Source organism: Aythya fuligula, chromosome 12 (genome assembly GCF_009819795.1).
Source record: "Aythya fuligula isolate bAytFul2 chromosome 12, bAytFul2.pri, whole genome shotgun sequence".
Classification (NCBI taxonomy): Eukaryota; Metazoa; Chordata; class Aves; order Anseriformes; family Anatidae; genus Aythya; species Aythya fuligula.
In genome coordinates, this window is record NC_045570.1 from 17,051,018 (window position 1) to 17,064,119 (window position 13,102).

General features: G+C 40.7%; 1 protein-coding gene across 1 annotated transcript in view; it reads left to right on the top strand.

Annotated features, from left to right (window-relative positions):
* Positions 1–385: 385 nt before the first annotated feature.
* The window catches only part of CDH13 (cadherin 13), a 482,496-nt gene continuing 469,779 nt past the window's right edge, over positions 386–13,102 (top strand). Inside the window, exon 1 of the mRNA XM_032195360.1 lies at positions 386–542. Within this exon, the coding sequence (XP_032051251.1) occupies positions 498–542 (45 nt within the window). The 5' untranslated portion in view covers positions 386–497. The remainder of the gene's footprint in view (positions 543–13,102) is intronic.

Consider the following 13,102-nt stretch of genomic DNA (forward strand, 5'->3'; position numbering starts at 1 on the left):
CTTGGAAGTAACTAAAACTGCAGTGGTTTTTTTTTTTTTTGATTTCTTGAAAATAAAATACACCTTATTAACATTTTAATAAAGAGAATGTCTTGGCAGTGGTGCTCTGAGTTGCTCTTATTTTTCTCTGTGCAATTTGATTCTCTAAAAAGGAAAATACTATTGAGATCTGTAAGGCGTGATTTGTTAGACTGAAACTAAGCACACATACACCAAAGCAAAATGCTTTCTAAAGGTGCTGTGTTTGTGAGAGGTGCTTGCCCAATATGTGTGATGCAAAATGGGGATGCTTTGTGAAGAAATCATCCTTGTAAAGCCATTGGTTCTGGTCATCAGACTCTATCCAATGCTTTAGTGATGATGCTGCTGATCTATTTGGGAAGTTGGCTGGCTCTCAAGGCAGAGTCTCTTCTCAAAGGCTGTTTCACAGTGAAAATATGCTCAGTGCAGCCGAGTGCATGAATGAAAAAGCCTCTGGTACCTTCTAGTCTGGCAAAATGCAGCACAAAACTCAACTTACTCTGTCTTTTCTGCTGTCCCAGGTAAGAAATGTGTATTTTTTTCCACTTGCTTTCTTTCATATTCCTTCTCTTGTGCATTTGGATTTGGAAGTATTTGTAATTCAGGTCTGATTTCTGAGTAATTATACATTGCTTGAATTACTGTTGAAAGATGCAAGATCTCTGCTGCAAGCCAGTTGCTAGGAATGTAGAATCTCATAGTTCCCTGATTTACAATTACAACAAATTTGCTGTCTGATATATAGCATTTTTTTGTTTCCTTTCGGGGGGGAGGGAGGGGAGGAATCTTTCAAGTGTCTCAGTAGCAGCTGCAGCAGCAATATTTTCTGTCATATCAAATGCTGCAACTTTGATTTGCCTTTTTCCTCTGTGGCTTTTGCCGGGTAGTAGGCATATAGGCTGTTATAGGCAGCTCACATTATTTATTGCTTTTTAAAAACGGGAGGGAGGAATGCGGAGGAAAAATAAAATCAGACCTTGCAAAAGGCTCCCTTCTCCGTACCCTCTCCTGATAGATGTGTAATACTCGGTTAGTGACTTGCTATGTAGCCTTTCTCTTATTAAATGTAATAGATCCCCCTCTGCCAGAAAGCAGAGGAAAAAACACCCAGCCTTGAAAACACGGAGCTGCTAAAGCCCTGCTGCCGCTGTCTGTCAAAGTAAAGGGACTCGCTGGGCTTTGACTTCTCTATACCTTCTGTTTGCTCCCTTTTCCTCTTGCTGCTGTTTCAAGGTTTACTTTTTAGAAGCTCTGGGGAGGTTTGAGAATCCTTTGTTGTCCAGCACAAATGCATCTTTCTTTCTTTTGTCTTAGGAGCTTTGAAAACTCTGGCATTTAGTGGCGGTAGCACTGGCATCCTGTGCGCTGAGTAGAGATAAAAGTTAATTCCTTTTTGACTTGTGATTGAGTGGTTTTGTTAACCCTTAGGGGGTTGGTAGGTTTTAGAGCCAAACTAGTGCTTGGGACGCTGAGTCTGTGCACTTGTGTTTGTGTGACTGCAATCTCTGGAAAGAATTTAGTTTCATTTTCCAAATAGGAGGATAAGGAAAATGGTGAGGGCTGACCGTTGGGAGAGCTTTACTGCTGACAGGAGACACACCAAGAGTGTAAGCAGCAGTCATGTGAACTAACACGTACATGCTGTGGGTCAAGGCTGGGATATTTGTGTCCTGACTGAACCTGATAAAGGGGAGAAGCATTAATGGGGTGGCTGAAGTTGCAGGACAGGAGACTTGGTGGCTGGGGACTTGTGAGCAAGCACACAGGCATTTGGGAGGGTTCAGGGCAACTTCCTCCTTTAGAGAAATATAATAAATGAAAGCTACTGATCTGGGCCATAGGCATGGTGCCTGCAAGCACTGACGAAGGGTGTGTTTGAGGTGCAGGGGATGTATATGGTGTCCCTTGTGGGGTGTCCCCAGCAGCTGGGGCTATGTGGGCTTGCAGGGGGCTCCCCAGTAGGCAGCTTGCCAGCCCTGCTGTCTGGCTCCAGGCAGGGCAGAGTGCCTCTTGGACAGGCTAGGGTGTCCACGGGGCTTCTGCAGCAGAGAAGTTGTCAAAGTGGGCTGAGATCCAGCCTGAGCTGGCACAGCTGCCAGTGGGAGGCAATGCTCAGGGAGCTAGGGGGAGAGCGGGTAGAGGCAACAGGCGGATAGACCGAGCTGGTGCCCCTGGGCTCGAGACCTGCCATCTGATGAACTGCAGTTTGCTTGGCATTCTCTGTGACTCCAGTCCCTTTTCTTTAGCCCATTTTCTGTAGCAGACTTCTAAGGCCTGTTAAACCTCATAGCAGAATCACCCCCACCCCACCTGATTCTGGAAACAGCATAACTGCATGCTTCATTGACAACTTTTAGCAATACTTCAGCATTTCTTCTCTTCCCAGGCTGAGGCAAGTCCGAGCACACAGCAGGGATGAGCTTGTGGTACTTTGGCATAGCTCTGCATTTCTGTTTAAACGGCACCCCGCTTCTTTACTAGCATACATAACTTTATCTAGCAACGTCTGTGTCTGGTGATTTAACACACCTCCAGGATTACTTTATGTACTGTGTCTAAGAGTAAATGAATTAGTTGTAATAAGCAAGCATTCATACATCCGTCTTCAGGAGTGAGGATGTTGAGTATTGACAGGTTAAAGTATGAACTGAAGTTGATGGCATTCTAGGGAATGAAAAAGGGGAATCACTGAAACGCTGCTCAGCTTTTCTCTTTGACACACCACATGCACAACTTTCATGTGACAGGAAAAGTAAACAGAAGAATGTGAGGAACAACATATTAAACAAATGCAGCCATCTGGCTGTGTAGTGGTTGTAACACATTTTGGGATTTTTCATGAGTTTTCTTTTTTTTTTTTTTTTCTTTTCTCCTCCCTCAGCAGTAGCAATAATGTCTCCTATAATACAATGCTAGTGGAACCAGCAAAGCTCAATTTTGATAAAATGATTTCTAAGCAGTAGCAATCTAGTAATGTAATACTTTCTGTGGAAGTAGAGGATAGGAAGAACTTCATTTCAAAGTAATGATAGCAAAGTTTAGAGTATAGAAAAAGTCTCAAATTGTTGAGACTGAGAGCATGAACTGAAATAAATGAAAGGTATTATAATTGAAAGATATTTATAAAACTGGTAACTTCTAGTTTGTGTGTTCTTAGTCTACATTTAATTCAACTGAATTTATTAAATATAGGAAAAAATCTTTCAAAGCATTAAAAGGATGAGGATATTAATGGGGAATCACTTTTTTGTTCAAACGTTTAGTGGGCTGCTTTGTTGATTAAAAGTTGTACTAAACAGGTGGGTGATAAATGTTTTTTTCCTTTTGCAAAGACCTAGTCTACACTACTACCATTTATCCTGTTTTCACCAAGAGGAAAACTGAACATTACTTGGAGTAGCTGAATAAGATATGTTTCAAGGAACCCTTTAATTCATGATCACCTTTAAAACTAGAAAGCGTATCTATAATATGCAGCTTTATTGATCTGAAGTTGACAATAAAAACTGAGTGTACTCTGGTAGCTTGTGCAGTTCACTATAAAATGTACACTAAGCAGTAAATACCTACAGATTTCTAAATCTATCGAGTCAGAGGGTTTTTTGTTTTCCCCAAAGGATGGTTTTTAAGGCCCACGTACACAAATATTCTAAAACAAAAGTTGTTCACAGGTTTGCTTCTGTATGTTATGCATTACATGCAGGCAGATGAATCCGAGATAATTTTTTTTAAATAAAGCACACAAGATGAGGAAAAAATAATTTTTCATAGCCTTAATAGTAACTGTCATGTTCTATTGGGCTAGAACTAAGTGAATTGGACAAAGTGTATAAATTTTACAAGCTCATCTTTATAGCAAATAGGGACAATTAGTCCTAAAACTCTCCACAAATGCACAGACCACATTGCTGTATCCTAAAGCTTTTATTTTTTCAAATTTCTCCAGAAGAGGGCTCCATGTACAGCTTGAAAGTCAACACCAATGTGCTAAAAGCAAAAGAAATTTATCAGCTTCAGGGGGGGAAAAAAAAAAAGTCTTGCTCACAAAGTCTGTTTAAACAACATTAATTACTATGCTCAAATTCTGACCAGACTTTCCCTGTTGTATCTTGTTGGTGCTTGTTTAGTTTAAATAGGATTATAATCTCAGAATTCTAGAGGGAAAGAGTCCTATAGTCCTTGTGCTATACCTGAGCTTTTAAAAAGATGCTTTAAAAATGTTAGAGAAACTTCATTGCCAATTACTGTGTAGAATTATTTGTACTGATGAGCATTTTGTGAGCAGGCTCACACTTACTCCTGACAGCGTCAGGGCCTTTTTTTTTTTTTTTTGGCTATGTAGTCAAACATCTTCCTCTTGCATACCTCATTCAAAAGATGGTGTCTCCCAAAACACAGAACCATTCCAGCAGTCCTGCTGTACTATTTGTCAAATATTGCCTTGAAGGGAAGCTTGGCCCCTGGTGAATTAGTCTGATGTTAGGCAACAGCTCTAACCTTTTAAAGACATTCTTACACAGGACCTGACCAGACTCTTTACTGCTAAGCAAGGGGGATTTGATGTAATAGGTGAGTGGAAACTAGTCATGAAAATGCTGTGAGTTACAGCATTGCAGTTAAACTTACTTTTTTTGTGTACTACCTGAGCTACTATTTCTCTGCTCCTGAGGTTGCTCGAGCAAAATGTTGGGACCTGGTTTATCTTTCTGATAATCAAAAACTGAAAAAGGTTATTCTACTGTATATAACATACTTGTGCTATAATCCGTCGGGGCATGTTGACTTTATTCTTAGTAACTTGCCAAGTAAGAAAGGAGCATTTCTAAAAGACAGCTCAATAGACCAGAGCAACAGGAGCTGTTAGATCTATGTAGATAGTAACAGTGGCAAATATTCAAGAAGAGATGTTCTGTCTTTCATTTTCTTCCTGCTATTGGCTAGTTAAGTAGGCTCTCTCCATTCTTTTAGTATGTGAAGGCAAGCTACATAACAGCTGTTAGTGTTATGCTCTTCCTGCATCGCTGCTTGGAGCCACATCTCTTGCCTCTAGCTGCTGGTTTGTACCCATGTACTGGGTGTGGGTTTGGCCTTTAAGCCTTTGGGGAGGAGGGGGCTCTGTTTGGGACCTCAGGCAGAAACATGGGGCTAGTGGATGGTGCTGCGGCTTCACTGGTTTCATGGAAATCACTTCTTCATTCCTTCTTTGACAGATGCTAACACCAAATATACTTTTTGTGTGTGTATCACTAGTAGTCTAACCAGTAGTCTTTCTTCTGTGTGGACAAAAAGACAATCTACCATGTCTGCTGGGGAGGAGAGACAGAGAAAGATAACGTCCTCAGAAGACCTAGGTGGCCAACAGATCTTCCCTGTTAGCTCTGGATGATATTTGTGGGTTCCTAATCACCATACAAATGGGACCAGCCCAGCTGGGAGACTGTGTTTTTGTGTCACTTTGTATGGCCTGCAGCTAGAACAGTGTTAGTGTATACAAATCAGTAGGATATTAAAAGCCAAAGAGGAGTGAAAAATAAGGCTTGCTTTATTAACCACTGTTTCATTATTCAAAAGTCTTGGAAATTTGCCTACTGCTTGTTTTAGTGTTGACTCGTGATGTGGACTGTATTCTCTGTCAAATGGAAGAATCTGATTCTTTAAAAACCTTACTGTTTTGTATATAGGGGACTCATTCCATTGCTAACTTATTCAGTATTCAATATTCAACTATTGTTTGCACCATTAATTTGCTTGGCTTAAAAAAAAAAAAAAAAAGGAAGAAAAAATTTAAGATTTGGTTTGATGGAGCTGGTTAAAACAGTTCTAAGAACAGGCTAAAATAAATATGAGCTATTAAAAGAGGGATGGAGTGAATCTTCTCAGCACACAGCAGTCTATCAGTATCTCTAACCACTTGGAAAAGCTGATTCAGATATTTAAATAACTTCAGATATCTATGAACATCCATGTATGGATGTGTCTTGGTATCTTTAAGCAGCCCTGTTTCTAGGGAGTTGAACACCCACCTTCAAGCTTTTGAAGCATCTCAAAATTGGGTGTCAATATACAGCCCTCTGGAACTCATCGTTTTTTCTCATCTAAGGTTCCTCAGACTTCTTTTGATAAAGGTTCTACTCTCAAAACTGTGACTTAAAGAAAAACTAACAAACAAAACAAAAACTAACAGTAGCTATCTCTTTCAGTCTAGCCTCTTTTGTTCTCTTGCTGTGAACAACTAATGTTTAATTCCTTGTTGGTAGCAGCAATAAACGTTTCCAAAAGCTAGCATTTATTTAATTCCCAAGGACTTTGCAGTCTGGTATCTCATGAAGAGTAAATAATTTGTGTGTTTGAAAGTTATGTGCTAACAACAGTACGGACAAAGTGTGTTTCTAGGAGTTTGAAGAAATTTTTGGCAAATCAGTAGTCACTGCAGATGGACCTTGTGTGTAACAAGGACTTAAAATGCTGAAAACCACAGGTTCTAGGCCATTAAGCTGTCACAGCACTTTTAATGTGGCTACATGCAAAGAAATATGCATGAAGATGGAGCAAGTTGCAGGTCTACATCTTCACTTTAGGATGTGAGAGATGCCCATCAGCAAACGAATATGCCTGTAAGCTTTTTTCCATCTCTTATTACTTCTGTCCTGAAGATTATTGTTAAAGGTTACCCATTGTTTCGCCCCCTGACAACAAGTGTGGGTGCTCCTTATCTGCTCCAGTGCAAAGTTGGCAAGGATGCACTAACAATAATGCACTAACAACTACCAAATCGTTGTTAGTGCATTGAGTTTTGTTTCAATCACTGTGGAGCAAAAGGTATTTTAGAACATACTTAGCACCCTGATAATTGGCTCATCTGCTTTATAGACAATCAATTTCTTTTCATCGTCTTGGCATAACTTGGAATTGTAAGAAGGGTTTCTGTTCAAAGCATCTTAAAGGAAGAGTCTCTCTGAGTAGAGTCAAATGTGGGGGATTTTGAACCCATTTGGAGTTGAATAAATGCCGTTGGCTTTCATTATAGTCAGTGTACAAAGGCAGAAATTAGCTACTGTTAATTCATTTGGATCCACTAGGAAATTAGCTCAGCATGCGTGAGTTAGGAATATGATCGATAACTTTTACAGATGGTGTACAAGGATGGGAGAAAATCACATAGAGTGGTCCCTTCTTCAGACTGTTATAGTTTTCTTAACTTAAGGTGATCTTTAAAATGTAATAGATGCATTTTGACTTTGAACCAATTTTTGTTAATTGCTTGGGCAACCGAAAATCCTAGGACCAGTATTCCAAAAATCTTTCATTTTTCCCGACAAGTTTGCTGGCTTTGAGTTCCTCTACTGCCAAATAAGGTACTTACACACTTCTCTAGAGACAGCCCTATGTTTCCCCTGGGGAGCCATGTTTTATCGAACAACAAACATCTATATCAAAATGTGAGAGCTGCAGGTAACGCTGCTCTGCAGTTAACAAAGCAGGAAATCCAGAGCATCTGGTACCTTGCTCTCTAAGTGAAAGGAAATGGAATTAGCCATTAGAATTGGATGGGCATTTCCCTCCCCATTAAACCCATTGTTTCTGAGCTCTGTCAGAGGAAGCTGAGCAACTCCAACCATGCTACGTGGCAGGAATGGGTATTTCAGCTGTGGGCCTGAGCTGTCCAGTAGTTAGATAACTGGTCAAATTAAAAGGTGTTCAGCTTGACCTTCAGCCAAGATAAGATAACTGGCCTTACAAGTGCCAGGAAGGCATGGATGTTATCTACCATTCTTATCCAGGTGAAATGCAACATGAAAAAACTGTGGGCAAAGACAAATGAGAATGAAATTAAAATAGAACAATACATGAAAATCAGATTCAACTTCTGGATATTTCTATTACCCTGCTACCTGATGGTTGTATTCGGTGTCAGGCTAAGTGGCTTTATTCTTTTTGAAAATGTCTTGTGTTTTCATAATTCATGATCTCATTGAACTAACTGGACTATGAACTCTATAAATCCTGCCTTATGAATATCGATAACCCTGCTAATTTACTAATATAGAACTCTGATCTGAATACCAAAGTAGTTAGACCCATGCTCAGTCACTTTTTCTTAATACATGGTAATATCACTGCAGGAGATATTATTCCGTGGGACGAAGATGTAAGGATGGTCCTTAGAGCCCAGTAGTACTGGGAAGCACAGCTTTTTAAACCCATTTACACTACTGTTCTGAAATAGATAAGGGTCTGACATTTGCTTCTATTTTTTGAATTATTATTTTCTTCTTATTTATTTTAATTGAAAGGTCTCATTTAGAAATGATTAAGCAGAATATGATTTCCAGCTTTAAATGTCATCAGTAGTTTTTCCTAGTTGTTGGCTCTGTGCAGTTTGGTTATCAGAGCAGAAGTGCAGCATTCTGTGCAGCAGGGATGCTGATTATTGCAATCTGGCACACAGCATTTTAGATGATGATTTCAGATATGACATGCTACAGGGAACAGTGATAAGGTTGCTGCGAATAAAGCATGAAATGTGTCATGTGGGAACGACTTCTGGTCGTGCCCATCTCTTGACTTGACTTTTCTGAGTTTGCCATAACAAAACACTGTTATGCACGCTAGCACAGGAGCAGGTCTTCAGCAGACGTGGATTGATTGCATCACCCTGCTTTGTGTCATCGAGGTGAGGGATGGTTAGTATTGATGCCACGTGCATTTCTACCGTGTTCATATTGGGAAGCTTACATGGCTTCTATTACTGTTATATCTGTACACCCTGCAAATAATAATGAATTTATCCTTGCTTCCCTAAAATAAATGCTGAGTTACAACAGGAACATTATTCTGAAATGGGAGACAGCCTCCAACATCTGCCTGTTCCAATGACTTTAGTTCTATTATCTTAGTTGAGTAATGATGTAGGCTGCTGTCATTTTTGCTGCTGGTGTTGATTCAGTAGTGACAGCTCATTGTACTATCGAAAGATTAATTCTGATTGGAGGGAGCCCAGAATAAATTCAGTCTTTAGGCCAATCAGAAGCTGGTGCACATGATATGATTTTAATAATTCTGCTTAACTCTCAAGAATATAATTAGTTATGATTTGCCAAAAACCCGTCTATCTCTATACAGTTAATATTTTTACATGTAGAAGGATTATAAAAAGGAAGTGTTTAGCTGACTGCACAGAGCTCTTCTAGGCATAAGGAAAAAGTGTATTTGCTTATTACTGGGTTTTACATGATGGCTGCTGGCAAAATTCTCTGTTGGATATTTCCACCCCAATGTGAGATGTGGTCTCAGTGGCAGAGTATTCCTGAGCACCTGCCTGTGTGTGTTCCTGTCTAATGTAAGGTGATGGTACAATGGTATCAATGTGATGATGTTCCCCTCTTCCCTCCCTTCCACAGACTGGAGGAGGCAGAGCTACCAGAAGCCTAGGCTGTGCTGGTAGGTGGTGAGCTGTTGTGGCTGTTCCACTTTGGTGTCTTCCTCCGGGAAGTGTGGTGTTGCTATCCTAAAGGCTCATTGTGCCCCTTGGACTAGGGGAGATGCCATTTCCTGCAAGCCCAAAGCAAGAGAAAGTAGACTTGCATGGACTAATCTCCGACTTTGTGAAACAGATGCCTCCTCCTGTTTGATAGTGTCCCTCTGAAATAAGGATTCAATCTTTTCACACTTTTCTTCTGAAGAATGTAACTTTCAAAGCATTTGTTCTTTCATGAGCCAAAGGCATACAAGCAGAGAACCTGTTTCTTATTTATTCTGTGTGGGAACTAAACAGTGATAACACACCCGTAAGGGCTGCTGAAGGAGTTTGGCTAAAATAGAAATCAACTTGGTTGTCTGCCAGAACTCACGTTGAACCTGAACAACGCTGCTTTTCCAACTTGTTCTTGACTTTGATTTTTTTTTGTATGAAAAGGAAAAAGTGAATGTGAATAGCATGAGCAGCTCTCCCTCCCTTACCTCCGGGCTGGCTGCAAGCATCAGCATACCTGTGATATCCTTGTTCAAATTACACTTCTTCTGCTCCAAAAAAAAATTCAGATGGTCCGAGTGCTTTTAGTTTTTCTTCCAGAAGTTCTGGTGATGGGAGAAACTGACCGTTTAAAGGATTAATAATTTTTACTGCCATGTTTGAACTTGTCCTTTAGATAAGCCTCAGTGGGCCCTTTTGGAAAGTCCATCCTTGTTCTTTTTGGTGCTTGTAGAACATCCTTAGAGATGTTTCTCTTTTGGTGATAGATGAGAAGATGATAGGGGTTTTCCTGCAGCATGAGTTAAAACAGATGTACCTAAGGAGAGTCGCATTCCTTTGTCATCCTACATAGGCCCTGCTTATTTTCACTGAGTAATCTGCAGATTGCCTAGAGGTGGTACAGCATTAAATTGTAACATGTAGTAACCTGGTAAGTAACTGAGTGTTGTGCTGCCTGTACTTGTGTACTAAGCCCATGCATTCCTTGGTAAATTCAGATTAACCAAAATGAAATGGAAACTACTATTGCCACTGGAGACTGCCAGTTACGCAAACCTACTTTGGGACTTTGACCTCTTAAGGCTCTCCTCCTTTCTTGAAGGTAGTCTAGTTCTAGTTGCACTTCTGTTGGTGGATTTAATTTCTCTCTTCCATTAATGGTATGAAGCTGGTGATCTCTTAGAGAGCCAGAAGTGCTGGGATAGTTACTACTAATAAACTTCCTGATGTAGCTGCTCCATTTCTTGTCCTGTTCCTTGGCTAACAGAAGAACAAACCTTAACATAACAACTGGAAGGGAAGAGGAAGGCAAAAGGGAGGAGAAAAAAGAATTCCATGTCTTGTAATTTTTTGCAGCTGCTATGATTTTGAAAATAACCTTTTATGCTTATTATGTAGTTAAAAGGTATATAATGGAATAGGGTGCAGCATTCAGTGTGACTCTGTTTAAATGAAGACATGGAAATCCAGCAATCTTACCTGATGCTCGTTCATTTAGGCTGACACTTGTATCTGGATCTGAAGCTGTTGGCATCAAGAAACAGCAGTACTTCTACTCCATTTTATATGTCTTTGTGTATGTATCAGCATGCTGATTTATGAGAGGCAGGAAATTTAATCCTTTTTCACTCTGCATCTGCTTCCCAGCTCTGAGCATTCATTAGCTGCCCAGCCACAGAACTCACCTCCTCTACATTTTTTTTTTTTTTTTTTTTTTTGCTTTTGCTTTATGCTCTGTCTTAATAGATGATATTTTTTAGTCTGCGATGTTCACACTGTTGTGTCCATAATCATTAAATCAATTCTACCAATGCTTCGGGAAACTTGTTAACTTGTTACAGGCACAGATGAAATAAAACTTAGGCATTGTCTTTCTGCTAATTGACTAGTTGAATGGGGACGGAATGGGAAGAGAACAGCTGACAAACAGGGATAAGGTCTGAGGCTTAAACAACCTTCATTGCTGGACAGCACCTTGCAGTTTCTTAAACTATTTGTATGTCAATTCTCCTTTAGCTGTCTGAAAAGTTTATGTTAAGCTCAAGTCTTTTCCCACGCGTCCTGTCTAACACAAGCATACTTTTTAACTGCATAACAAAAAATGAGCACGTCCCAGAGATAAGGGAGAAGAAGGAAAGGTTGGAGGACCTGGAATGGTTTAGCTCTGTTACGGCTTTCTGGCAATAAATACAAAGAGAGCCAGATCCCAGGAAAAGCTCAGAGTAGGCAATGTCTGTTGCTGAAACAAGTATTATGGGCCCACTGTTATGTATGATCCTGTTTTACTTATTTTCTGACATCTCTTGGAGGCCAGCTGAAGAGCAAAGATTAAAGAGAAGAGAACATGACTTTAGGCATATCTGCAAACTAGCCATTAGTTTCCTACAGGTTCTTCCATGCTCAAAACGGGGGAAAAAAACTCTCCTGACAACTGAGCATACAATTCATGTACAATGGCTCTGCTTCTGACACTGTATTCCTGTGGTGTTTGCATGACTCACGATTCATCTGGCAGTGCTTCAGTTTAAGCCTTGATAAAGAAGAGAGAACACAGGAGAGTGTAAATACATTTGACCTTTTAAAATATTGAAAATAAAACAAAGATAGAAAAATAGTTACTTGGCATATGTAGAAGAAAAAATGCGATGATTGTGAGCAAGCTAGTGTTATTTCTGCTTTGGCAGCCTTGGTAGCACAGGGGTTTCTGGAGCTGAGAACTGTTGTATGCCTGCTGTTCCCAGGACGATGCGTGCAAGCTCCAATGGAGCTGGGGTTGAAGTCAACTTTGATTTTCTCCAGTTCAGGGACTGGCCTGCAGTTCAGGTCTGCTACATCCCCAAAAAAAGACATGTGGTGCCCCTAGCTGGCAGCTTTCGTAGTTTGGGTGCAGCCTCCTCTTAGTACTGCTCTGAGCAGCTTTAAAAAGTGAGTAATTCTGTGAGTGCTCTCTGGTGTGCCCATGCCCGTTCAGTTAGCGCTGCCGGCAGGGTTTGGCCGTGCCCTGAGCTCACCCTTCCTGGAAGGGCTGGGTTCGTTAAAATAGCATTGTGGCTGAGTCAGGGGCATGCCAGGCCTCTTACACTGCTGCTCCCCGTTCCGGGACTGCTCTGGGAAATGTGCGCAGCTCTCAATATGGCTCAAAATATGATGGGAACTAAAAATCCCCCTCTCTTCTTCCTTTTAAAACTGTTGCTGACTTCTGAGCACATTCCTTTGTTTTAAAAGCAGAAGAAGTACGTGCAGTACCTCTTTCCCAGCCTGCAAGCAAGAGATGTGGTGTTTTTTGTGCCAGGCTCTTGGGGTGGGTTTTGAACTAAGAGATCAGGGTTAGCTTTTCTCTTAGGCCTCTTTGGGGGAGACAGGGAAGGCCATGCAGCAGCTGGGATAGGGGATGCATCTCCAGCATGGTATTTCTATGTCTACCTTGTGTCTGGGGCACTGGAATTAAGATTTATTTCTGGGGTCAGAAGCTTAAGTAAATGGTAACAGTAGCTCCTCCTTGATTTATTTGTAATAAGCTTCTGTCTGATATATGCTGGTCAAGTCCAGTACAGAAGGGAGAAACACTCTTCCCTTCTCATCCCACTTTCTTATTTCCTGGTTCGTGGT